Genomic DNA, 25,920 nt, shown 5'->3' with positions numbered 1-25,920 from the left:
GAGATTTGAATTTGGAGTTGGGGCATAGCGATGAGTTGCCTAATATACTGACAGGAAATTGTTTGCTGAATAATAGAGATTAAGTGAGCTAGAAAAGTGTAGGGATAAGGAGAGGTAAATATGACATTGAAAATCCAGAGTAAAATTGCAAAAAAAATTTTTAAAACATTAAGATTAAAACGTATTATGTCTAGGGCCATAATTTATACGGTAAGACATACACTTTGTTTTGGGTTGGCAGTTGGCAGCTTTAATGGGATCCACCTCATGTTTACCATGGAAATGTACTTGCAATATTAGAATGATAAAGCATTCTGATTCATTTAACAGAATGCAGGTAGGCCGAGATTTTTCAGACATTTGCATATGCACTATACTCTTGTACAGTGTTCCAGAGAAGAGTACGTATTATAAAAATAGACCAATCTTAGGTTTAATCTGTTGCAATTTCATTTATGATCTAACAAAATAACATTCATGACATGAGGTTTTGGATTCTGTGGTAGAGGCCTCCTGGGGACCACCAAAGACAGAGCCAAGTTCCCATCCCTCCCCCGCCAGGGCCCTCCCCCCACTTCCCCCCTGGGGCAGGCACCCCAGAGCTGGCTCTCACCTGTGGCAGGCAGGGAGCCCCCTCTGGCAGTGAACGTAGGGCATACGCCATGCCTGCCACATCCTCAGCCCAGCCCTGCATGAAATATGAGATTAAGAAAACACACAACTTCATCCCGTCCTACGTTAGAAGTCACATTCACATAGTTTCTTAGCACCATCAACTCATGCTCTTGGCTTTCCTCCTGCCCCAGCTCCAGGAAGCCTGAGGGGGTGGGGAAGCATACAGAACTCACTAGAGCATCTCTTGATTGCGATGAACTATTTCACAGCCCTGCCCTCAGGGAACAAAGAAACGGATGGTCAGGAAGTCTTAGACATAGACAAACACTGAGATTTGGAAGCTGCTAATTGGAATCTGGATGTGTGGATGTCATACCCCTTCCCAGGGAGGGAGGTGCTTCATTAAAACAATACAAAACATCCTTCATGTCCACTGGAAATTTCATTTACAATTTATCATGCTGAGACATGATTTTCATCTACCTTCTCTACTATTTGTGAACTTTCTGGTCTCTGGTGCCCAGAAAAGACTGGAAACCTCAGCTTATGCAGCCCATTCATTGTTGGGTTCTTCCCTAAAACTAAAGAGGGAATCTAGAAAATGGAAGAAAATGGAAATCAGAGTGTGGGGTCAAGGTTTACAAAGTATAAGATGAATATCAACAATCAATTTTAACACTGGGGAGATATATTCCGGACCTTTTGAGAGACTGTAGGGAATGTTTTTGCAAACTTGGGCAGGCTGAAGCATGAGCCCTAAAGATGACCTCTTTGCCCAGTACCACCTTATTCTAGGTTTGCACATTAGTGAACCCTTCTAATTCCGTAAGCTCCTAGGTGGTCACCATTAGTGTTCTTATTTTATAGATAAGGAAATCTAGACACAAAGATGTCAAATAACTGCCTCCAGGGGTCACCTGTGCCTCTGACCTACAGTCCTGTTACTCCAAATCTGCTTTTCTTTATGATGCTGACAGCATCACTGTCTCATTCTCTCTTTCCTAATCCTCTGTGCTCAGTCTCCCAGACACTGCCTTGCCCTCCCCTCCCTCCTTCCAAACGTCAACAGAGGAGAACCTGGCCCTACCTGAAATGAGTTGAGAAGGGAAGGATATGACTTTGTTTTTCCTTCTTAGTTTTCCAGCTATTATATCCCTCCCATGTTGGATGAAAAGATGATTTGGTGTTTGGAAAATAATAAGAGTCCTTCAGCTTTGCTGGGAACTGATTTGAGAGTAAAAAAAAAAAAAGGCTATGTATGGCCAAAAATGTGTATGAGATATAGATACACGTTTTTGGTATGAGAATATGGTCATCAGTGATATGTTTTTCCTAAGTAGAAAGGGATAATCAGACAACAGATTTGATCTTATATTATTGATGCATACAAAATAACTTTTATTTTGAAACTTTTAGAGGTGTATGTATGGAAAATTCCCAGTATTAGCTTAGGATATGACAACTTAGAATAACTGATTTACATTTCACTCAAAAGATGTTGCAAGTTTCCATGAATTTTCTTGGCATGCAAAGATATGTGATATTGATGCTTTTCAACTAGCAGCCAACCAATTGACCAGTCTTGGAGTAGGTTACTACATACTTTGCATACGTAATCCACATATGAAGACTATGTGTAACCCAACAAGAAGGAGTAAAAGACAGAGGCTGAAAGGAGAAAGGCATGACACAAAGTTATTTGGAAAATGAGGAACATTCCCCAGGTGTGTTCAACACAGAAACATGAGGCTCATACAGAGTTTTCCCAAAGAAGTGAGTTACCTTGGAAAGCACAGCAGCCTCTGTGGTGGTGAGAAAGATGTATGGGTTGCCAAGAGTTTTGTAATCAAAACAAAAGTAGTTGTATCACTGGCATAAAAACAGTTGAACAAGGGAGAAAAGTATACCATAACTCATTGTGGATGAGGAAATCTTTGGATGGAGCTTGACTTTTGCAAACAGAATCAGAGCATCATGTACCAAGCAGTGTAGAGGGAAGGGACAAAAGGCATGGACCAGGATGCCTTTAAGAAGAATGGTCCATGAGCCGAAGAGAGGATGCTTGATGATTCAAAATGAGGAGAAGGGAGAGAAGAAAGAGGAGCAAGAAAGGAAGGGGAGGATGACAAAGAGAAGATGGAGGAGGAGGATCTGGTTCAGGAGACAAAAGCACAGAAACATGACCCAAACTGTTCCTGGTGATATACTTTCCCAATGAGGACCTCAGGAGACTTATGAGCCCTCAAAATAATCTCAGTGAAAACAAACCTAACACTTAAACCAAATGCCAGGTACTCTTCTTTTTTTTTTTTTCCACATGTATTAACTCATTTAATCCTCACCTCAACTCTATGTTGTAGGTACTATTGTTACTGCCATGTTACAGACGAGAAAAGAGAGGCACAGCAAGGTCACACAGCCTGCAGCTCCTTGACCAGGTCTTGAACCCAGGGAGCACTGCCCCAGAGTTGGTATGCTCAACCACCATTCTCTTCTGCATCTCAGAAAGACAATGTAAGTTATACACATCTACACTCATAGTTGATATAATCCCTTACAAATTCACCAACTAACCTTGGCCTCATACTTCATGTTATTATTTTAGTCTTCCAATAACCTATTTGGTACTCCTCTAAACTCCCAAATTAAAGACCTTTGAGCACTGTCAATGGAGCTACTGGACATTCTAATCTAGTCTTGAGAACAACTTTTCTGGATTTAGCAGACCTGATACAAGAAGTCGTGTCTAACTGGAATCACAAAGAGAACAGCCTTGTGTGTGTCAGGAAAGGATCGACTCTATTTGCATGTGATGGGACAATTTGAAATAGCAAATACTGTTCCTTCTCCTCCTCCTGACCCACGGCTCTTCCTGGGGAGAGGCTCTGCCACTATTTGGCTCAAGAAATGTTGTCAGAATGGGATAGAGCACAAAGCAGCAAATATTTAGTGTTTCAGGCTAGAGGGTACAGATGCAGGTGAAAGATGAGATACACTTGAAAGGGGATGAGAATGGACAGAGAACAGTTTGCCTTCTCCACAGAGTCATCATAGAGCCTCGGAGCTGGAGAGAGAAAGGATCCAGTCTCAAGAGGAAGCAGGGGCTGTGACTGCATCATGGGGGGGCTGCCACCTGAAGTGCCCCTGGACAAGTACCCCTCTGTGAGAGGCTGATGATAAAATCCCTCCAGAAGATGGTAGAATGGAGAGTCAAAAGAAGCTCTGATGTCCTTTCTGGAGCTCAGCAGAGTCTGCGCAAGACTCAGTGAAGTCCTCTGCACCATCATGGAGTGGGGGTCACACAGTAGGAATGGCAACATGGCTTGCCAGATGGAAGAGCATTCCTGTGATCCCAGTGTGGCATGGGGTAGCCCCTGAGGAATTCCGTGGTCTTGAGTGAGTGGGCTGTGTAAGTCAGCTGAGGAAGAAAGGCGAAGGACCCAGGGCCGTAGAGGGGTTACTTGAGCAGGAGGCGGCGGACACATCAAAATGGCAGACGTGGGTGATGCCTGTCTGGGTTAAGGAGAGGATGTGGCTGCATCTCAGGGGAGATCAATAGTGAGGAGAGGCAGGTGCAGGCCAGGAGAGCACCTTGGACCAGAGACAGTCCAATCACCAATCACTATGTCCCAGCTGAGAACCCAACAGGTTGAGGAGGCTCATACTGGGCAGGAGGCAGCTTAAGACAGAAATGAATCCAGACTGAGAATGGACACCCAATCTCCACCCTTGCAGGGACATGCCTGTAAGACCCCCCAAGTTGAGCATCAACTGCAGGGGCCAGGAGAGGATGAAGGCTGACAAACATAAATGTGGCCAAACTTTAAGCCTGAAGGGACTCGGAAATACTTGAATTTGTTTGAAGTTAGCTGGAGATGTTTAGATGAAATGTTGTTCTTTTTGCCTTTTTTGCATCAGGCAAATGAAGGCTCAGAAATGAAACTAAATTGAATTACACAAAACAAAGAACTTGACATGAGTTTGTGTCCAACAACGTTCCTCATTGTCTGTATTGTGGGTTTGGTAATATAGTGAAATCAGTAACTTTTTAACCCTTTCAACCCAGGCTACCTCATTCCAGTGTGGATTCCCAGGGACTTGACTTTTAAAAACCCCAGTCCAGCCATAAACAGGATGGATGGCTATAATTTTTGCAAAAATTTCTCCCCTTCTTAAACTAAGGTGATTCCATTAAGGCTGATTTATGTTCCTATAGGGAGATTAACACTGTAATTTAACTAGCTTTTCCCTCTTGTAATGCTAATAATTTGTTAAATAATGAGAGAGAGTATTCTCTTTTAAGTACTAAATATTCTATTATGAGGCTGAACCCATTATAGTGCTAAAATTCTGAATTTGTTGATTAATATCTCTAGATTTTCAAAGTGCTCCTGCTTTAGAAGTATTCTGTGATTAAATGGTTTTGTTACTTGATTGTTTTCCCACTGACTTCTTTTATCAAACTAAGATAGTTTAATTTGCACCACTTTTCTTTTGATATGGTAAAGAAAAGTTACATTTTCAAACCAAACTCTTCCGAACACGACTTCGTCTTTCAGAAGCATTTTAGCATCTTGTAGTGTCATGGGCCACAACGTGCTCAAATCCTACAGCTGTACAATGAGTAAGACATTGCAATGAATCTAGTACAGACTGCACGAGATTCTCAAATTTGTTTTAGAGTTCATTTACAAAGCCACATTATTTACGGTTGTATCTCATTCTCATAAGAGGGCAGAAAGTAAAAAAAAAAGAGCTAACTTATTCAGTCTTATTTTAACTGGTGGTTTACTAATAAATAATGTTAAAAAAAGGTCAAAGCTACAGAAAACGTGTAGCTTTTCCTGCATGTCTCCTCCAGTATTTGCTCTAGCATGGATTATTATCTGAATTGCCAAGTTCCTCCAGGTGGTGAACAACTGTTTGGTGGCTGCATGAAGATTTATGAAGCAACTGGGCAGTGTTCACACAAGGCTCTTCAAACGCTGGGGCTCCTTTGCAATGCGCATAGGATTCAGGTGTCAGCTCTTTAAATTCAGAGCTACATTATAAGATTATATATTTTTGTTTGCAAAATTTATTTTGAAAAGTCGTGTCTCTAATCAAGAGGAGTAGTGAAGAATTCCCTTATGTTGGTAAAGCAATGAATCAATTTAGTAAATAAAAATTTAGTTAAGGTAAAGGCAGCTATTGCATATTTAATGTGTTTTTCTGTTTGTATTTTTGAAATGTAAGTCAGTTTAGTGCAAAGATGGGATTTTACTGCATCTGTTCACGGGGCGTTGAAAATTTTAATGTCCAACAAGAGAATTTCCTAGGGCAAAAAGCACTTAGATAGACTTTTGTGGTAAGAACAAATAAAGAAGGTCAAGCTTAAGTAAAAGCGACACAGAGCAAGATTTTTTTATTGTGAATGCTATCAAATATTAGAGATGTCATCACTGTATGCAGACGGCATTTAGAAATGCCTTCCGGGGAACTAAATATGACCTTGTTAGATCATAGGCATGCATGGTCTGAGACAAAGGCTGTGATAGGTCGTACTCTGAGGCTCCTGCATGCCCCCTAGTGGCAGGGCTGGTAAACACCCCCTGAGAAGGGAGACTGACAGGAATGCAGGTTCAAAGTGAAACTGCTAACTTCTGCCCTCTAGACAATGAGGATCGTGATCAAGCAGTGCAGGCATGGCAGATTCAGCGACTCTTCACTCAATATAAGAAAATAAATGTAATTCAGTTGTTTTTGTTCTCACTTATTAGACACCAAGTCAGAAAACTTCTCCTTTAATATGCATCCCTTTTTTTTCTTTTTAACTATGATGCCTCAAGGGGACAGGGGGCCAGATTGCATATTTTTCTTTTGGAGCCAGAAAATATGCCATTTTTGGCACATTAAACAATTTCTTCCTTTTGGTGATGGGGTGGGGGGAATCTGAAATTTGTCTTTAGGGCACAGTCTGGAGGGACCATGTTGATACGAGCCCTTTCAGTCTTGCAAGTACAAGGCACAGTTTTCGTTGAAGCCCTTGGCAGTAAGTTAACTCGAGCGACATTACTTTTTACTAAGATATTAAGCATTTTATTTTGCAACACAAATTGAACATATTAGCAACTCTTTGTCCCTTTAGAATAGAAAACTCTATTTTCTTGAAACTAGATTTAGATTACCTTATGCCTGCAAATTATTAGTCATTGTCGGTGGTGTATGAGTTTGTGGAAGCATTTGTCTACTGAGGCCCGGAGTTGAGCCCAGATTATGTTAAGAGGGACATGTAAGTGTGATCTTGACTTTTTTTTTTTTTTTTGAGGAAGATTAGCCCTGAGCTAACTACTGCCAATCCCCCTCTTTTTTGCTGAGGAAGACTGGCCCTGAGCTAACAGCCGTGCCCATCTTCCTCTACTTTATATGTGGGATGCCTACCACAGCATGGCTTTTTGCCAAGCGGTGCCATGTCCCTACCCGGGATCTGAACCAGCAAACCCCGGGCCGCTGAGAAGCGGAACATGCGAACTTAACCACTGCACCACCGGGCCGGCCCTTAATCTTGATTTTCTTAAGAGAACATTTCTGGTTGAGGATTTGTGTTCTTTTTCTGCTTCCTGCTGGTGGATGGTGATCACATCTTGGAAGTCACATGTTGAAGATGGCAGAAGAGCTGACAGCCTGGGTGAATTAATTCATGGAGGAGAGCTGCCCTCCTCACACACCTGCCCTGACCTGTTACATCAGGAGAAAATAACTTGTATCTTGTTTGAGCCCTTGCATATTAGGGGTCTTTTTGCTGTAGCAGCTGGCATTCCTCTAAATAATGAGACATGTTAGTGTATTAAAATGAACTCTAATCATTGACTCTTAGCCCTAAGGTTTTAACTAGTAATGTTAGAAGTCTGATTCCTCATTCCTGTCCTCTTCCTTGTAAAAATGATCCCTTGGACATCCTTGTGCATTGTGTATATATACACCCTTGTGTCTATACTCCCATCATAGCACTTACGATGGTTTCTGAACTTTTTATTTACATGTTTATTATACTGGGAGGTACCTCACAGAAGGTACCAAGTCATATTCATCTCTTTATGTCAATTGTCTTCCAATTTATGGCTCATAGTTGGAGATTAAAAAATGTTTAATTGGGGGCCGGCCTGGTGGCACAGCAGTTAAGCTCATGCACTCTGCTTTGGTGGCCCAGGGTTTGCCAGTTTGGATCCCAGGCACGGACCTATGCACTGCTGATGTGAATGTGGTAGGCGTCCCATATATAAAGTAGAGGAAGATGGGCACAGATGTTAGCTCAGGGCCAATCTTCCTGAAAAAAAAAGTTTAATTGATGAAAGAAAATGTCAGGTTGATTTCCAGCATCAAGTGCTTATTATTTAAGAACAGCATTCACCACTGAAAGGAACTATGCAGAAAGGATCAAAGCCACTGCAATTTTTGATAGGGCCAGCAAGTTCTAACCAATTCCACAAAAGTGCTGTTAGGGTTTAAAGTGATCACAGGCTCCTTTGCTAGTTTTTCCTAAAGCCAAAATCACCCTTTAATTCTGTGGTCCTTGTGTGCAATGCTAGAACTTTTGATGCAGGGCTTATGAACACTTGCTTGTCCTCAGGACTGAAGAACAGAATATTGAGTGTCATGTCCCAGGCCACCATAGCTCTGATCATGCTGGGACGGTTAAACTGAAGTTTTTATGTTAGAATTCCTCTTTGACCTCGCTGCTCAGGTACTTAACCATGTCAGTTCTCAGGTTAGCCCACGTCTTTAACTGGGCTCTGGAGGGTTTCTTCTACAGACACTTTTACAATTGCTCTAAGTAAACCGGTATCCTGGGAGTTGCCTTCGGGAACAGGTTGTGCCTGCTAGATACCAAACCAAAATCAACTCTGTATACAACTGGACCCAGCAGCTTACGTTGTTTTTCTCAATGTTTAAATCTTTTGCCTCACTGTCTTCTCACTGACATTGTTGCTGATGAGAAATCAGCTGTCATCCTTATCTTTATATGGACGTGTCTTTTTTCCTCTGGCTGCTTTTAATATTTCCTTTTTATTACCAATTTTGAGCAATTTGATCACGATGCACCTTGGTAGAGTTTCCTCACGTTTCTGGTACTTGGGGTTTCTTGAGCTGCTTGGATCTGTGAGTTTATGGTTTTCACTAAATCTGCAAAATTTTCAATCATTATTTCTTCAAATAGTGCTTATATTCTTTTTTTCCTCTCCTCTCCTTCAGGGATTCTAATTATATGTACATCAGGCCACTTGAGGCTCACTGATGATCTGTACTTTCCTTTCCTTTTTTCTGTTTCATTTTGTATGGTTTTCATTGCTGTCTTCAAGTTCACTAACTTTTTCTTCTGTAATGTTTAACCTGCCTTTAATCCCTACCCATATATTTCTCATTTCACACATTGCATCTTCAACTCTAGAAATGTTATTGGGGTCTTTTGTATATTTTTCACATTTATACTTAATGTTTTGAACATCTGAAATACAGTTATTACAACTGTGAGTCTGGTCATTTTAACATCTACATCAGTTCTGAATTGGTTTTCAATGATCAATCTTTTCTGCTCGTTACGAACCATATTTTCCTGTTTATTTGTTTTTAGGGTTATTTTTGATTAGATGCCAGACATTCTTAACTTGTTGGGTGCTAGATATTTTTGTATGTATTCCTATAGATATTTTTAAGCTTTGATCTAGGATGCAGTGAATTTACTTGGGAACTACTGATCCTTTTGGATTTTACTTTTAAGATTTAATAGGAAAGACTAGATCATATTTAGCCCATGGTTAATTATACCTCAGCACTGAGGCAAGGCCCTCCTGGGTGCTCTACCCAATGGCCCATGAATTCTGAGGTTTTCCTGTCTGGCTCTTGGGAGTGCACACTAAACTCATCCTTCTGTGAGTGCCAAGTTTCTTTTCCTCTAATAATTTCAGGAGGTTCTTTCCTCAGCCTTTGGTATTTCCCTCACGTGCATGCACTGCTAGTTCTCTGCTTAATGTTTGAGGGGGACCCTTTGTAGACCTCTAGGGTTCTCTCTACCTGTGGCTTTCTCCTCTTTGGTGTTCTGTCCTATGAACTCTGGTAGCCTTGGTCTCCCCAGATTCCCAAGCTCCTCCTAGGTTCCCAATCCTTGTGCCGTGGTCTAGAAGCTTTCTCAAGACAATGAGGTGGGGTAATCATGGGGCTTACCTTTTTTGTTTCCTGTCTCTCAGAGATCACTGTCTTTCATTGACTAAGGTTTAGCATCTTAAAAGCCATTGTTTCAACTATTTCTCTTTATTGTTGTTATTGTTGTCATTCCTTAAAGGAAGGTAAATCCTTTGGGACCTTGTCACTCCATCTTGGCATCTTGGCTGGAAGTGGGAGTCCCTCAGGTTTAGCTGCTTCTATAGGTTCATAATGCAATTCTGTAACTCAGGGCTTTGGAAGCCAGAGGACTGAGTGACAATGATGAAAGTAATGATAAATTATCAGAACACAAGTTTATTCTACAGACAATCTGGAGGCAAACGGCATTTACAACACAAGTGCAGTTCTTGCTATCAGTACTACTTACTGGGATCTTAGAAGAAGTCACTTTGTCATGTGTAATTAGGGTCCATGACTTGGTTAGAACTCTGCTTCACTTGACGTTGTTCTCCTTAGGTTGGGCCCATCCCCGTCCTGCCTCAGGCTGGTCAACATGTCCAAGTGAGTGTATGTCTCTAGGAGTCTGCTGATTGGGCAGAGTCCTCATATTACCTCTGTGTTTTTTCTGGCCCAATTTCTAACCCTTCATGCTTCCTGCCCCATTTTCACCATAATCTTTCAAAACTCTGTTTCTTTGCATTTAAACCTTATGCTTGACATCGCACTGTTAACTAGGGCAAAGGCAATTCTCTTTGCCTTAGATGTCAAATTATGATTTTTACTTTTATTTGCTGCACTCCACTAATCTGCCCTGGTTCTCTTTTACAAGACACACTAACTGCTAAGCTACACTAAATTCAGTGCCCTTCTCAAAGCTGCTGTCCCTATCTCTCGGGACAAGTCTCAAATTTCCCAGTTCTCTTATTTTTTATTCATTTGGGTCACATGGCCACAGATTCTGTTTCCTTCTTCCCTACATCTATGTTTTATCATGTTACCTCTTTAAATATTAACAGATTAATGTCCAACTATCTCTTTATTCTATCTTATTTTAAAAAGAAATGGGAAAATAATAGACTCTTTAAGAACAGTCCTAATTTTAGGAGGAAAATTGACTATACAAAGATAGCTAAAATGTTTGGTTAAATAGCAAGTACAGATAATATTTCTATACTTCAAACCCTGGGCTTTCACAGAGTTCAATTACAATAGAAATAACCCATAAACAGGAGGCGCAAGAGCATTCATTCACATTGTGGACATCTTCAACCTACTATCTCCAGTTGTTTTAATATTCTATGACAAACAAAATCACTGTACTGTAAATGAGAAAAAGGTAACTGAAGTCCATGTTGGCTATGAAAAACATCTATCACTTTACTTCTGCCATAATACCATTATGTTTTGATGCTCATGAACCAAGTAATGAATGTTTTAAAGTTTAAAAGGTGTTTAGGGCCATTATGAAGATCCAGTTTGCTAGCCAATTTGTCACAGAAAAAGAGTGTGCACAATCTTCCCATAAAGAGAAGTCATTGTTCCAGATGATGAGGTCTATGAAAAGCTGTCTCCATGCAAAATTCTGGTGTTTTGGGGCTGGCCCTGTGGCCGAGTGGTTGAGTTCATGTGCTCCGCTGCAGGAGGCCCAGTGTTTTGTTGGTTCGAATCCTGGGTGTGGACATGGCACTGCTCATCAAACCACGCTGAGGCAGCGTTCCATATGTTGCAACTAGAAGGACCCACAATGAAGAATATACAACTATGTACTGGGGGGCTTTGGGGAGAAAAAGAAAAAAATAAAATCTTTAAAAAAAAATTTTGGTGTTTTATCTCCACATTTCTGCTTTTGTTTGGGTCATAAAAAGTTAAGGACACTAAAAAAATGCAACCAAATTTCAACAGTTGCTATAAAAACACATTCTTAGAACTCTAGATTTCAGATGGTAACACTGTCCACATGAAACTTGGATGCTGTTGTGTATCCTAAATCAATCTTTTAATTACTCAAGTTTTTCATAAATCAAGTTGTTTTTGTTTTGTTTTTTGGTGAGGAAGACTGGCCCTGAGCTAACATCTGTTGCCAATCTTCCTCTTTTTGCTTGATGAAGATTGTCCCCAAGCTAACATCTGTGCCAATCTTCCTCTATTTTGTATGTGGGATGCCTCCACAGCACGGTTTGGTGAGCAGCGTGTAGGTCTGCACCTGGGATCTGAACCTGTAAACCCTGGCCACCGAAGTGGAGCATGCAAACTTAACCACTACACCACCAGGTCAGCCCCAAATCAAGTTTTTTTAAGTAAGGATTTCTCTGTTCTTTGTACAAATTATTTTCAATATTTTAAAAATTACAACAATTTATCAGTGTTCGGCTTAATGATTATCTTCTCAAATCAACCCCATGGATTATCTATCTGCCTTTCCATATATTCCCTTACCATTTAATATGGTAAATTAATAAATTATACAATAAATGATAAAAATGTGATTGAATTATATGTATGCTTGTGTATTTGCATTTTGATAAGAAAACTCTTACGTAAGTATATATATTTATAGCAACACACAAACATGCCTTAGCGGCCCCTTGCCCTACCTGAGGATTATTCCATTTGTCTAGAGTTAATAGGAGGGGCAGTGCTTCGTATAAGTAAGTTGGAGATCCTGAGAGTCAAAATTCTACTTTAACCATTGGGATAGAAATCTTTCTAAAATGCTTTCTGTTTTCTAAAATTACTAGTAATAGTTTAAGTTTTTCTTAATGACAGTGGGTCAGCGTTATGATTTCCAGTTACTAAAATATATGAAACAGCCAAAAAGTTGAATGGCCTCTGATGGCTTTTCTTTCTTGCAGCCTAGTATTTACTTTTTCTAACTCTTCCACCTTTTCTCTTTGCCATCAGGTGTCTATCCTCCCTTCTTATGGCAGATCTGTGTGTCTGCTTGTCTGTTTTTAAGAGGTGCTCCTTGCATTTTTTAATTTGTTGCTTGAAATCTGATGTGGACTGGGAAATCTGATGGTCATAGTTGTTAAACTTTGTCTAAAATACAGAGCAGCTTTTGCGACATTGATTTCAGCTGTTCCAGAACCTTCTGCTTCCTTCTTGGTAGTCTCTACTCTATTAGTAATGGAAAAATTTACCAAATCAATGCTCTGTGCATATGTAGACATGAATTTTACACTGGAGACAACTGTGCTGAATTAATGTATAGGTTTATGCCTTGAAAACAGTCAGCAAGATGTGTTTGCTAGAAAATATTGCGAACTTTTATCATATTTCTTCCATAATTCTCATATAATCCAAAAGTAGGAGAGAATTTTTAATATCAACATAATATAAATTAGTGTAAAATAAATTACTATAAAGTAGTATAAATAGTAAACATATCATTTTATTACTTCATACACCTAAAGACCCAGACATATCTCAGCAGCTCTCCCAGCTGATCTGACGACCTCTAAGACATAGAGCCTGGTAATTTAAACAGAAAGTTCAACACTGCAGGAATTGTGGAACTGGGCAAAGCTATCTAGATCTGCAGCCTGCAAAGCATTGATGAGTCTGGAAACTGAAAAGAAAACAGTTCTCCCATAATTCCTTTCTGTCAATTTTATTGTATTGACCATATATTCCAATCTGAATCAAAGAACCAAATAAAGAATCATAAAATGTGACCATCTGTACATGGCCTGGTAATAATATGTGCTATTAACTGCTTAGTGACTGATAGATGTATATAAATATCAAAGATTGTTATCCACAAAAGAGACATGTGGCTATAGATGCTATGTCAGTTAAACACTTGCATTTGAGTATTTTTGCTCATCTAAGCAGAGGGCTGAGCAGTAGGGTACAAAGAAATAAATAGGACTTAGCTTCTGCCCTCAAAGAGCTTACAGACCAGATTCCCTTCTAGAGAACATTCTTAGTAGCTCAGAAAGGACTCATAAAAATCAATGAATAATTGGTGACACTGATCCTCAAATTTGATGTTTAGAAGTGGTGCAGTTCTTGGTATGGACCGTCTTTTTTCCTCTGGCTGCTTTTAAGATTTTCTCTTTACTACTGATCTTGAGCAATCTGATTATAATGTATCTTGGTATAGTTTCTTCATATTTCTTGTGCTTGGATCTGTGAGTTTATGGTTTTTTATTAAATTTGAAAAATTTTCAACAACTATGTCTTTGACTATTTTTTTCTGTTCTCTTTCTCTTTTATGTCTCATCTGGGGACTCCACACATTCATCAGGCCACTTGAAGCTCAATGATGCATTGTAAATTTTTTCCTTCTTTTTTCGGTGTTTCATTTTGTATAGTTTCCACTGCTGTCTTCCAGTTTGCTAATCTTTAATTCCATAATATCTAATATGCTTTTAATACCATTTCCATGTATTTTTTGCTTCAAACATTGGACTTTAAACTCTGGAAGTTTTATTTGGGTCTTTAATATGTTTTCCGTGTTTCTAACTAACTTTTTGAGTATAAGGAATATAGAGTTTAACTTTTAAAGCAAAGGTTGTAGTCTTACACTCAAAATCTTCCAGGGCTCAAAGACATTTCTCCATTTTTAAATTCTTATGGTAAGAATCTAAGTATTTCTCAAGGAAAATAATAATTCACTAAAAAATCATATTTTAAGGGGGCACACTCGATTTGCCACCATCTAGATGGCGTTGTGCCTCAGGTCATGCCTACAGCCCAGAGCCCACTTTCCCATGCCCATCTAGGTAGTCCCCCAAGGCAGGGGAGCTGGGTAGGGACTTGCAACAACTAAGTACTCTTAGCCATGCATAGTGACAACCCCTTGGTGGCCTAGGACATCCCGCTCCCATCTTTGCATCCAGTGTCATGACTGATCTGCATAATGCGATGTGAAGCAGCCACGGTCTTCTCTGTTTTCAGATGACACATCTCAGACATAATGAGGTGTTATAATTTGCCCAGGGTCAAGAAGCTCAGAAAAGGTAGAGCCTAGGTTTGAATTGTGATTTGAGTCAAAGCCTCCTAAATTTAGAGGGAGGTAAGATCTAAGGATTAGTTTAAGGGAGTGATTTCCATTATTATCTCTTTTCTAGACATGTAAGGTTATACTCTGGAATTCTGCCTGGCATGAGTCTACTTTTGAAGCTTTTCTCTGGTTGAAACCAACAGATCGCTGCATTTCAAGCCCAGCCCAACCTGAATTCTTGCGGTACAACACCAGGGCTGCCTATGGGCAGGGGAGGAAAGGGTCAATTATGCTCATTCCTAAGACTCTCAAAAGAAGGGGTGGGCCTGCCCATGCATCGGTAGCCAACTGCTGAGAAGTTATTGTCAGGGACTGGGCCCCAAGAGCTGGGATGTCACACCCAAGAAAGACAGTAGTCTTGCAGCTGGGACTGCGACAATGGAAACAAACGATGACAGAGACAGAGAGGTAACAAGAAGGCAGATATTGAAAGGTACAATAAGAAGGGAGGGTATAGTTACATGACAATACTGAAGCCAGTATGTATGGTACCTATGGTACTGAGCTTCTGAGAATTATCTGTAGCTATGTCTCTATATTAACATTGTTTTGAAGAAAATGAATGTTAAAGAAAAGAGTGATTTATGCATATCCCAAACCCCAGCCTTTGATACTAAATGAATGGAAAATGGATGGTAGAGGTCCAAACTTCCTCTCGATATTTTCCACATTTCCTCTCATTCTAAGAGGTTACACTTTTTTATGCAAAAGGCAAGTTAGTTCATGCAATGATTAGTGGCCATACTCAAGAATTCTTTGCTATGGTGAATCCCTTTCTACCCAAAATGAGGGTCATGGAGATTTTCTATGGAAACCCATCAGGAACAGCGTGTGTTTATCAGGACTCAGAGAAGAAGGCCCTCCTGATCTCCTTCCCAATCACACATTTGCTTTACTTTAACATTTTTGCCAAAGATAACTAGCAATACTGTTCTTCTCTACAAGCCCATAACTTAAAAATGCAAGAGGTTCTTTTCCTGCCAGGACGGGACAAGCTATAACATCACAGGGATACACATGGGTTTTTATATAAAGTGTTTAGGTACGAGCTCCCTTAACCAGTCAACAATAGTGCTTTGAAAAGCATCAACTTGTCACAATCTCCCCTGAAAATGAAGTAGCTCAGCTACACAAACAGAACGGAAAGCATATCACAGCATTTTCAACGACTGTACTTACATCTACTCATCTGCGTTTTGTAGTGATCTTCAAGGACCCCTGAGCTCTTAAGAAGAATTTAAAAAAAAATACCTCTCGGAGGGGTGGGGGGTGCACACAAAGGGTGAAGGGGTGCACTTACAACACGACTGACAAACAATAATGTACAACTGAAATTTCACAAGGTTGTAAACTATCATAATCTCAATAAAAAGTTAAAAAAAAGTAGACGTTAGCTTCCGAAAAAAGCAAAAATAACAAAAAACAAAAAAGCAAAGAAACAAAACAACAACAACAACAAAATACCTCTCTATGTCCAAGAGTTCAATGTAACTGGTCTTTCTCTGATGTCCTCAAAAACTTGATTAGAATTGCATTTCTCAACACTGGACTCCTATTACTTTCTAGGAACGTGCTCTTAATTCCAGATTTCTTTTTTATTGTAAGGAACTGGTCATACCTTCCAGCTCCCTGCAGCCAAGTTCTGCAGGGCGCCTGCCGCCCCTTCCAGCGTGTCTGCATTTGAGCACTCAGAGAGCAGTGTGAGGTAGGGTTTGACTATTGATGGGTGCCACAGCATCTGGATCCCTTTTGGTGGTTCTGCACAGTCTGGAAGAGGTCCTACTCCATCCCACTGGTGGAAGAAAAATGAGAGAGTCAACATCTTTAACATCATTACACTTCCCAGTATTGCCTTCTGCAACATTACAGACAAAAATAAAAGCAGGGAGTCATCACGTTTGGTGAATATCTACTGCATGTAGGGTAATGTATTAGCTGTCCAGGGACCACCCAAAATAGGAAAGCTTCTCCTGCCCACCGAGAGCTTCTGATGGAGGGGAGAGGGGTTGGAGCATGTACATAAGTGAATGCAACTGGCAGTGGAATGGATAAGCTCTCTGAGCACCACTCTAGCACATTGCTATAGGAAAGGAGAAGAGATGGATTCATTTTGATGGGGTAGAGTAGAAGAAGGCTAAAGAACAAGGCAGCGTATTTTACAGTTGGCATACTATTGGCACAACATAGTAGTAACAATCAAATCTCCTCACTTAGGCATAAGTGTTAACTGTGATAAATTCCTATATAACTTGTAAAATAAATATTTGTTTGATTTTGAGTACTATCCTTGCATCTATAGGCATCAAACAAATGACAGAATGGACAAAAGAGAGAAAATTGCTATGGTTTATTAGATGCATTGACATGAGCTACAGGCAAATCTAGAGTTTACAGCAATTGTGTTAAGTTTGCTCTGAACCGAATCTATTGAATAACAGGAAAATGTGTAATTAAAAATTAATTAAACATAATTTAAAAATTATGCCTTATATGCACAAAGGAATATCAGTAGACTATTAAAAATGATAATTATGAAGACTGTGTCGCAACTTGGATAAACGATTATGATAAAAGTTAAATGAACAAAGCAGGATGCAAAGTGGTATGGGGTTTGTGCTTTATATCAAGTAAAATGCATCATAAAAAACCTGTAATGATAATAAAAATTTATTAATAGAATGTTTATATCTTTCTTTTTTTCTATACTTCAAATTTTCCGTTCTATTACTCTTATAATTTAAAAAATATTAAAAATTGCAATAATGATTCTGATCTTTGATCACATACAGCCTTTATCTTTTATGAAAAATAAAGGCAATGAATATAACGAGAGTAGAAATGAAGTACTAGTGACCGTTTAAAATAAATACAATCTAAATGACATACACTAAGCTTTCTCGTAGATATTTTATGTATATACATATGTGTGTGTGTATATATGTATGTATAAATATGAAAACAAAACTAAATTTCAGAATTTGTGTAAGTTCCTTCATTCTGAAAATTTTACTGGAAGAAAATATAGGCCTACTTCATATCCTTGTAACACAAAAATTGAAGTGTTGATAGAGATAATATAAAGTTATTTAACTGTCACAAATAAATTCAAGAATTTCATCATTTATTTTCCATAAGAAAAATTAAAAATTCATGCCTTCTTTTTCTCAATTACGATATAGCTTAGTTTAAGTCAAGGCTAACCCACAGAGATGAATGACATCCCATGGATAGATATTGGACATCCCATTAAAGGTCACTTTCAATGAAAGTGTCGCTCAGTTTCAACTTTATAACAAAGACACTCAGTGTGGGAATCTTCCTGTTCTTTTAACCAAAGTCACTTCTAAACTGTTCAAAGATAACTTTGTACCCATGCACAGCCTATCAATTAAATCAGCACATCTCTTCTAAATACATAAAAAAAACAAAATTAAAAGTGAACCAGAATTGCCACATCACTCCTGGTTCATTATTTGCGACTGTCTCATTGCATTGGATGGAAGGATGGCACTAGCACAAAAGAACAGCAATTTTGCAGGTTTGTTGATTTCAATGACGAAGCAGGGGTAATATTAGCTTCTCAAAGGAAACCAGCCTGGGGTACTGAATCTATCTGCTTGCGCAACAGGAAATGGAAAATCATTTCATTTGGTTTTTTTTTTTTTCATTTTTTATTTTGTCATCTCCTCAAAACTTTTATGCTATCATTTTCATATAAAGATTTGACAATATTCAGAAAAATCAGACTAGGAAATTTAGAACTCAACAAGGATGAAATTTCCCTCTCATGTACAAACTAATAGAACAGCAGGAGGTATATAGAAGCAGTATTTGCATGCTCATTACAAAATGTGACAGCCAAACTATAAAAAGAGCAAAAAGCAGCTGTGTTATCATTTGCTGGGTTTCATCTTGTTCTCGTTTTCTAACTCCTGCGCAATAAAACAGGATAAATGGTTAAATCAGTAGACAATTTTCTTCTGCTCTGACATGTGATCTATGTAGCTCTTAAATACCATTTATTACAATCCTTTTTTAATGGTGACAGAGAGAATCTGAAGGAAATAAAAGGAAAAGTGATGTGAATACGGATAATCTTTGATGACAAGTAGAAACGGGGTTCAAAGGAGAGTCTCTGCTATTTCGGAACATTGACAGCACCTGGCACGTCAAGACCGAAGAAAAAGCACTATTTCAAAGCCCGTCAATGTATTTGGCCTTGATCTGGCTACTTCATTCAAACTTTTACTGAGTTAATAGGGAAAGAAGTATCAATCGTCCATTAAAAAATAGGTTTTCATCCCCTATAAAAAGACCGGAAGTCTTCTTTAAGAGTTGTGCCGACATACTCAACATACATCACCTAACAAGTCAACAGCAGCAAGACTATACAGCAACGGTGACATCAAGATCAGACTAAAGTTGTCAAACCATCCTGCACATACAGATTTTTAATGCTAACCTTCTTCTGCAGTAAGGATCCACGAGAAATCATGGGATACGCAATTCTTTTACCAAAGTGGAAATATGTCAATTTATAAACTTAAATAAAAGATGCATCTATCCTTAAATTTCTACAGAACTAGCACATGGACTGGAGGCAAGCAGCAGCTCAATCTTTAACACAGCCAGAACACTGATCATCCAGCTCATTAGTCCTAAGAACACAGGATTAAATTTATAAGCCTTATGCGAACTGTGTTTGTTTTGGACTATATCTTGAGGGCACATTACCCCAAAATTCTCTGAGTTTGAAATATGAAAATAAAATACAAAGAAGCGAAATGTCATAAAGTCAGGAGACAGAACTTTCTATGTAATAAAGACAGGGCACAACCAAGGAGACAAAGTATTTCTAGAAAACCCACAGGGCCATGCTAGCAGAGTATTTTTTGATTACAGTATCTGCATTACTGCCAATTTGTGACATACGCAAAAATACAAGTGTGTATTTCTATATCTTCATTTATCAGGTTAAAGTTTAAAAATCAAGAAGAGACTAGATAAAAGGGAAGCAGAAGCAAAAGGAGAAAGATATTTGTGGTTTAAAAAGTTTTATTCCAGCCTGGGGGAACTTTTCAGTGAAACCATCCCCTCCTCATAGTTTTACTCTTCATGCTTGAAAGTTAAATAAATGTTCCTCGGTTTTGCAGGTGTTTTTATTTTCATCTGTTATATTTTAACAAATAAAACTTTCAGAAGTTCTAGCAGCTCTTGATTCTTAAAGGTGTTACTTAAATGTTCAAATTACACTTCAAGCAAGTCATAGCTGTTAAATAGGAAACAATATCAGAGAGCGTATTTCTCTGAGAATAAAGCTCCGCTTATTCATTTTCTTGTTTATAGGAATTTAGAATTTTACACATATATTTAGAGTTCATGAAGCTAGGGATTGAGTGGGTTATACCAGAGTTTTTGAGATTTTTTTATGGATAATACTATGGGTTGAAGGTTTGTGTCTCCCCAACATTCATATATTAGAGCTCTGATCCCCAATGTGATGGTATTTGAAGTTGGGGTTTTTGAAAGGTCATTAGGTTTTGATGAGGTCATGAGGGTGGAGCCCCCAAGATGGGTTTAGCATCCTTATAAAGAGATGAAGGGACCAGAGCTTTCTCTTTACCCCATGTAAGGACACAGCAAGGAGAAGGCCACCTGTGAACCAGGAAGAGGCCCTAAACAGATACTGAATATGCCAGCCCCTTGATCTTGGACTTCCAGCCTCCAGAACTATGAGAAATAAATGCTTAACACCCAGTCTATGGTATTTTGTTAAAGCACTCAGACTATAGCAGACTAAGACAGTAATCACAGTGAGGACTAAGAAAACTTGATGTTAGCAGGACCTTCCAGCTACACCATGTCTTTTCTGCCACGGCGCTCTCGTGGGGATAAGCTAGCAGCAAACAAGGAGAATGTGGCAGGATCATGTTGACAGTAGGTCACAGAGCAAACTGATTGCTTTGTCATCCCACATAGTATCAACACTCAATAACCTATCATACCTTCATAACAGAACATAATATTTCTTTACTAGCTTTAAACGTATGACTATATGAGTAATATCAATAAACAAATCAGTGAACAATTTATATCATTCACTTTCTAAAATTGCATAAAATTGAAAATAGATATTCTCTTTCCAAGAATGTGATGCTCAAACCTTTTGAAAAGGAAGTGAACAACATGCTCCCAAGTTAGAAGCCAAGGGGCTGCTAAAGTTTGGACATGATGCTTTTCTAAAAGTTTTTATTTGGTGAGGAAGATTGGCCCTGAGCTAACATTTGTTGCCAATCTTCCTCTTTTTGCTTGAGGAAGGTTGTCCCTAAGCTAACATCTGCACCAATCTTCATCTGTTTTATATGTAGGACGCTGCCACAGTGTGGCTTGATGAGCAGTGTGTAGGTCTGCACCCAGGATCCACACCTGCAAACCCTGGGCTGCTGAAGTGGAGCACATGAACTTAACTGCTACACCAGGCTCGCCCTGACACGATGCTTTTTGATATGATCATGGTAAGGGAAGGAGAGACACATGAGCCACTCTAAGAAATGTCTGCTTAGGAATAAAATCACATAGATGTGGGAATGTATTCAATGTGTGGGTTAAAAAAGAAAAGAAAAGAAAAATGCCTTTCTTTGGACTTGTTTTTAATGCTTTTGCTTCTCCATCAGGCTTAAATTCTATTTAAAAGAATTCTATCTTAGTTGACTTGAAGATGGAATAGTGGAAGCAATTTGCTCCTTATATGAAGAGAAAGATGTGACTTACAGAAAAAAATCAGAAAGTTCAAAAACCAGAAAGTAAAGATGTCTATACGTTTTACAAAGAGACTTTGTAAACATGGGGTTCTTTAAGGGATGGCGGCTCAGGAGACTCTAATTATTACATTTATAAAAGCCCCTACTGAATGAGAAGTTTACAAGAGAACATCAGCTCTTCCTCTCTCAAGGAGCCTACAACTGCCCCAGTCTTCATCTCCAAAGCACTGGGCTGGGTACCATGAAGATGGGAACAAGAAGCACTTGCCTAAGGGGAGAAGGATTTACATTTCAGGAGAAGTGCTAAAATATGCCACTGCTCCTCTCACATATGTCACAGCCATCCCAGTTTATGTGAAGAAAAGAGCTTTTCCCGCTGAGCTGTATCTTTGGAACACAAATAGAAAAGGCCTCTTCACCAGTGGAATGCATCTCTACTGCCTAGATTTCTCTACCACTGAGGGGGCACCATAGTCATTACACATGTGCAGGTTTTCCTTTTCAAGGGAGTTCAATGAACTACAAAATAATCCAGAGATACTGCAGGTTAAAGGGAGTGGATCTGCAGAGACAGGAAAACATTCTGATTTTAAAATCCCACTCTTCCCGCCCGGCTGAAGACACTGTACATTGCACAGTGCAGGAAGAGAAGATGCTCTAAGATGGTTCTAAGAAGGTAATCTGTCAGGGATGTTCTCTCATGCAGGGTTTGGTTTAATCAGGCTGCAGCCAGTACTAAGCACTTTAAAAAGCTACAACCTAACCACAAGTCCATCACCGCATGCCATTTTTGCTTGACGTGGTTTGAACAGTGAAGTCACTAACTGATTTTCTTGTTTCAGTGCTTCATTATCACTCCCAGATTTTGGGGGCATGAGAAGGAAGGGAGGTGAGAAATAGAAGTGATGGTTATTAAAAAACTCTGAGCAACTGTAAAAAGCCAGAAGAGAAATGATTCTTGTGTTGACACTTCAAGATTTCAAAGAAAAGAGTAGCTTGGGATTCCAAATTTCCCCAGAAGCTGTTCAGAAGACGTTGGCTACAGGGGGTATGAGCTGTGCAAAGGGCAGCTAAAGGATGCAGGTGAGAGATGGTGGCCAGTTAGCTGTATCTGTGAGGCACACATGGTCTCCAGGATCTCCTTGCAGAAGGTATGGGGGGTTTTGCATCTGAGAGATTAGAAACCTGTATTAAAGCAGAGGCAGGGTATGGTGTTTTCTGAACAAAGCATCAGAAGGTAAGACATTTGTAGATAGCCTTGCTGATTCGCCTCTGTGGGTGTGGGGCCAAGAGGCTGTGCAGGCACACATCCCTTAGGAAGAGGTCAGAGGTAGGTGGGTGATGCTGCCTGCTCCAGAGACTGGCAAAATGAGGCTGCTGCACTGTGCCCCACAGAGGAGGGTTATCAAGGCTGGTCCACATTACCAGGTTCACCTGCCCCTTCCCCACCTCATGGTGATGGAAGCAAGGGGAACGCATTAATCCTAATCTAGAATTCTCTCTGCGCCTAACCTCTCATCCACCTGGGCCATGACCCTCCCCATTACCTGCCTTTTAAAGGGAGCTCTGTCCCTGACATGCCAATCTCCTTCAGATAATCCTGTAGTCTTGTGTGTTTGTTTATATCTTTGGTGATACATCCTTCAAAGACAGCCTTGTATAGTGGTTCTCAACTGGGGCAACTTTCCCACCCAAGGGGACAACTGGCACTGCTGAAGACATTTTTGTTTGTCACAAATGGGGGAGGTGGTGCTATTGGTATCTACTGGGTAGAGGCTAGCATGCTGATAACATCCTACAATGCACAGGAATGCCCCCACACCAGAGAATTATCTGGCTCAAAATGTCAACAGTGCCAAGGTTGAGAAACCCTGTTCCAGTATACAAACACAGAATACTTATCAAGGGTGTGGAGCGCTGAACACTACAACGTAAATAAGGAAACTAAACGAGATGCTTAAAATAGAGTTTTAAGTCTGTAAACTCGTTGAGAGCGAACAGCAGCATTTCTAGGGGATGGGATATATTCTATATGAGAGATGCAGAAGAAGAAGTAGAAGAATCTGATTCATCTATGGGTAGTGGCAAAGGAGAGTCATCACGTAAAAATGTGCAGCCGTGGGGCTGGCCCAGTGGCCGAGTGGTTAAGTTCGCGCGCTCCGCTGCAGGCGGCCCAGTGTTTCGTTGGTTCGAATCCTGGGCGCGGACATGGCACTGCTCATCAAACCACGCTGAGGCAGCATCCCACATGCCACAACTAGAAGGACCCACAACGAAGAATATACAACTATGTACCGGGGGACTTTGGGGAGAAAAAGGAAAAAATAAAATCTTTAAAAAAAAAAAAAAAAAGTGCAGCCGTGATCTTTGTAGGCGCACGCGATTTGTTGCTTTGAGGACATGAAATCTCATGTCTTGAGTCACCAAGCTCCTGGCATATGGTGAGGTGAAAGCAGAGGGAGACTATACTGGAACCAGCCGTGAGGAACGAAAGGCAGCTGAAATAAACAGATGGTTAGAAAGGAAACGGTATGGGGTCGGCCCCGTGGCTAAGTGGTTAAGTCCGCGCGTTCTGCTTCGGCAGCCCAGGGTTCGGATCCTGGGCGTGGACATGGCACCGCTCATTAGGCCATGTTGAGGCAGCGTCCCACATGCCACAACTAGAAGGACCCACAACTAAAATATATACAACTATGTACTGGGGGGATTTGGGGAGAAAAAAGCAGGAAGAAAAATAAAGAAGATTGGCAACAGTTGTTAGCTCAGGTGTCAATCTTTAAAAAAAAAAAAAAACAACAAGAAAGGAAATGGTAATAAGCAGCAAAAGAAAAAGTATGCTTACTATTAAGAAAATGAAAACTATCTGGAAGAAAGATAACCAGCCTGTGACATTAGGAAATGAGCCCTCAAAAGCATCAAGAATGTCATGAAGGGCAGATCCATCAAGTGATAATAAATCAAATCAAAATGTGCTTAAACTGTCACTGGCTTCTAGAGACATTAGGATACATTTTGGCTTATGTATCCAAATCCTTACAAGCATTCACCTGGTCTAGACATTTCACTTCTACGAATTTATCCCTGAGACGTGATTAGGGATGTACGCAAGATTTAACTGCACAGATGTTTATCACAGTTTATATTAGTCAAAATTTGGAAACTACTTAATTTTCCGATACTCAGGGACCGGGTCACACACCATGGTGTACCCCTACAACGGAATTCTTGGTAGCCCTTCCACATTCCGGTGTAAACGACCATTTACTGCCAAGAAAAGAGGTCATGCCGAGGCCGGTGATAAGCTGCATACAAGAGCGTGCATGGTGAGGCAGAGTGGGCGATGCGCCCACACCTGTTCTTCCTGACTGTCCTGTGCCAAGGTGGGCAGTGGGTGCAGTCACCTGGTTGCCCCAAAGCAGGGGCTGCACCGTTTGCAGAGAATTTCCAAAGAGTGACAGGAATAAAAGTCAGTCTTCTTTTAATTACTATGTGCAGACAATTCTAAACAATTTCAGTGATAAAAGCTCCCACTGCAGCCCCTCAGAATGCCACCTCACTCCTTTTTCATTTAGTTAAGAGAATGTCCAAGGTTCACCCAGGGTCATGGTTGCCCAACAAAAACACTGCACTTCCCAGCCTCCCTTGCAGCTGGAGGGCTAATGGGACCACACAGAGCAAAGGGGTGTGAGCAACACCGATGTCTGTGACTTTCAGGTGGGCTCCAAAGGAAAGGGCACTCCCCACCCCACCTGTCTTCTTTGCCCATCTCTGCTCCTGGACTGTGGATGTGAAGAGCCCCCTTGGGCCATGAGAAGGAGGGAGCATCCCAGCGAGGAGATGTGACAGATCTAAGGAGCTTCCGTAGACTATAGAACAGAGCCGCAGAACCCAGCTAACTCCGCAAAGAGGCAATCAGTCAACCAGTTAAGATTGTCATCTCTTTTGCTTCCTGATAAAGTCACTGGTTCCTTTGTCCTGGGAAGTATCTGCTGTGAGTTCGACAACTTTTTATTTTACATAGCCCCTTATGTTCACAGGCATCTTACATTTAAGAGAAAAAAAAAACACATAGATTTTTATAAGCATAATTGACTTAGTGCCTTTTGAATATTATTATTTTTATTTATTTTTTGCTGAGGAAGATTGTCCCTGAGCTAACATTGGTGGCAATCCTCCTCCACTTTGTACATGGGATGCCACAAGAGTGTGGCCTGATAAGCAGTGTGCAGGTGTGGGATCTGAACCTGCAACCCCCAGGCCACTGAAGCAGAGGACGTGAACTTAACCACTATGCCACCGGGTCGGCCCCTGAATATTATTTTTTAAATGGCATTTGAAAAGATTACAAATGTAGGTCCCTTCTAGAAAATTTGTCAATACATAAGTACAAAAAAA

At 40.1% G+C, this 25,920-nt stretch overlaps 1 protein-coding gene across 12 annotated transcripts in view; it reads right to left on the bottom strand.

The window, feature by feature from the left end:
- The window catches only part of CTNND2 (catenin delta 2), an 883,391-nt gene that overhangs the window by 101,363 nt on the left and 756,108 nt on the right, over positions 1–25,920 (bottom strand). For 8 of the 12 annotated variants that reach the window (XM_070587191.1, XM_070587196.1, XM_070587200.1 and 5 more), the window contains 2 exons: positions 16,383–16,556; positions 614–688 (listed from right to left, as the gene is read on the bottom strand). In XM_070587191.1, coding sequence (XP_070443292.1) covers positions 614–688; positions 16,383–16,556 — 249 coding nt within the window. The remainder of the gene's footprint in view (positions 1–613; positions 689–16,382; positions 16,557–25,920) is intronic. The other 4 variants (XM_070587195.1, XM_070587197.1, XM_070587202.1 and 1 more) reach the window with 1 other exon arrangement.

The sequence above is a fragment of the Equus przewalskii genome, chromosome 20, assembly GCF_037783145.1.
Source record: "Equus przewalskii isolate Varuska chromosome 20, EquPr2, whole genome shotgun sequence".
Lineage (NCBI taxonomy): Eukaryota > Metazoa > Chordata > Mammalia > Perissodactyla > Equidae > Equus > Equus przewalskii.
This window is presented reverse-complemented; position numbering and strand designations above follow the sequence as displayed.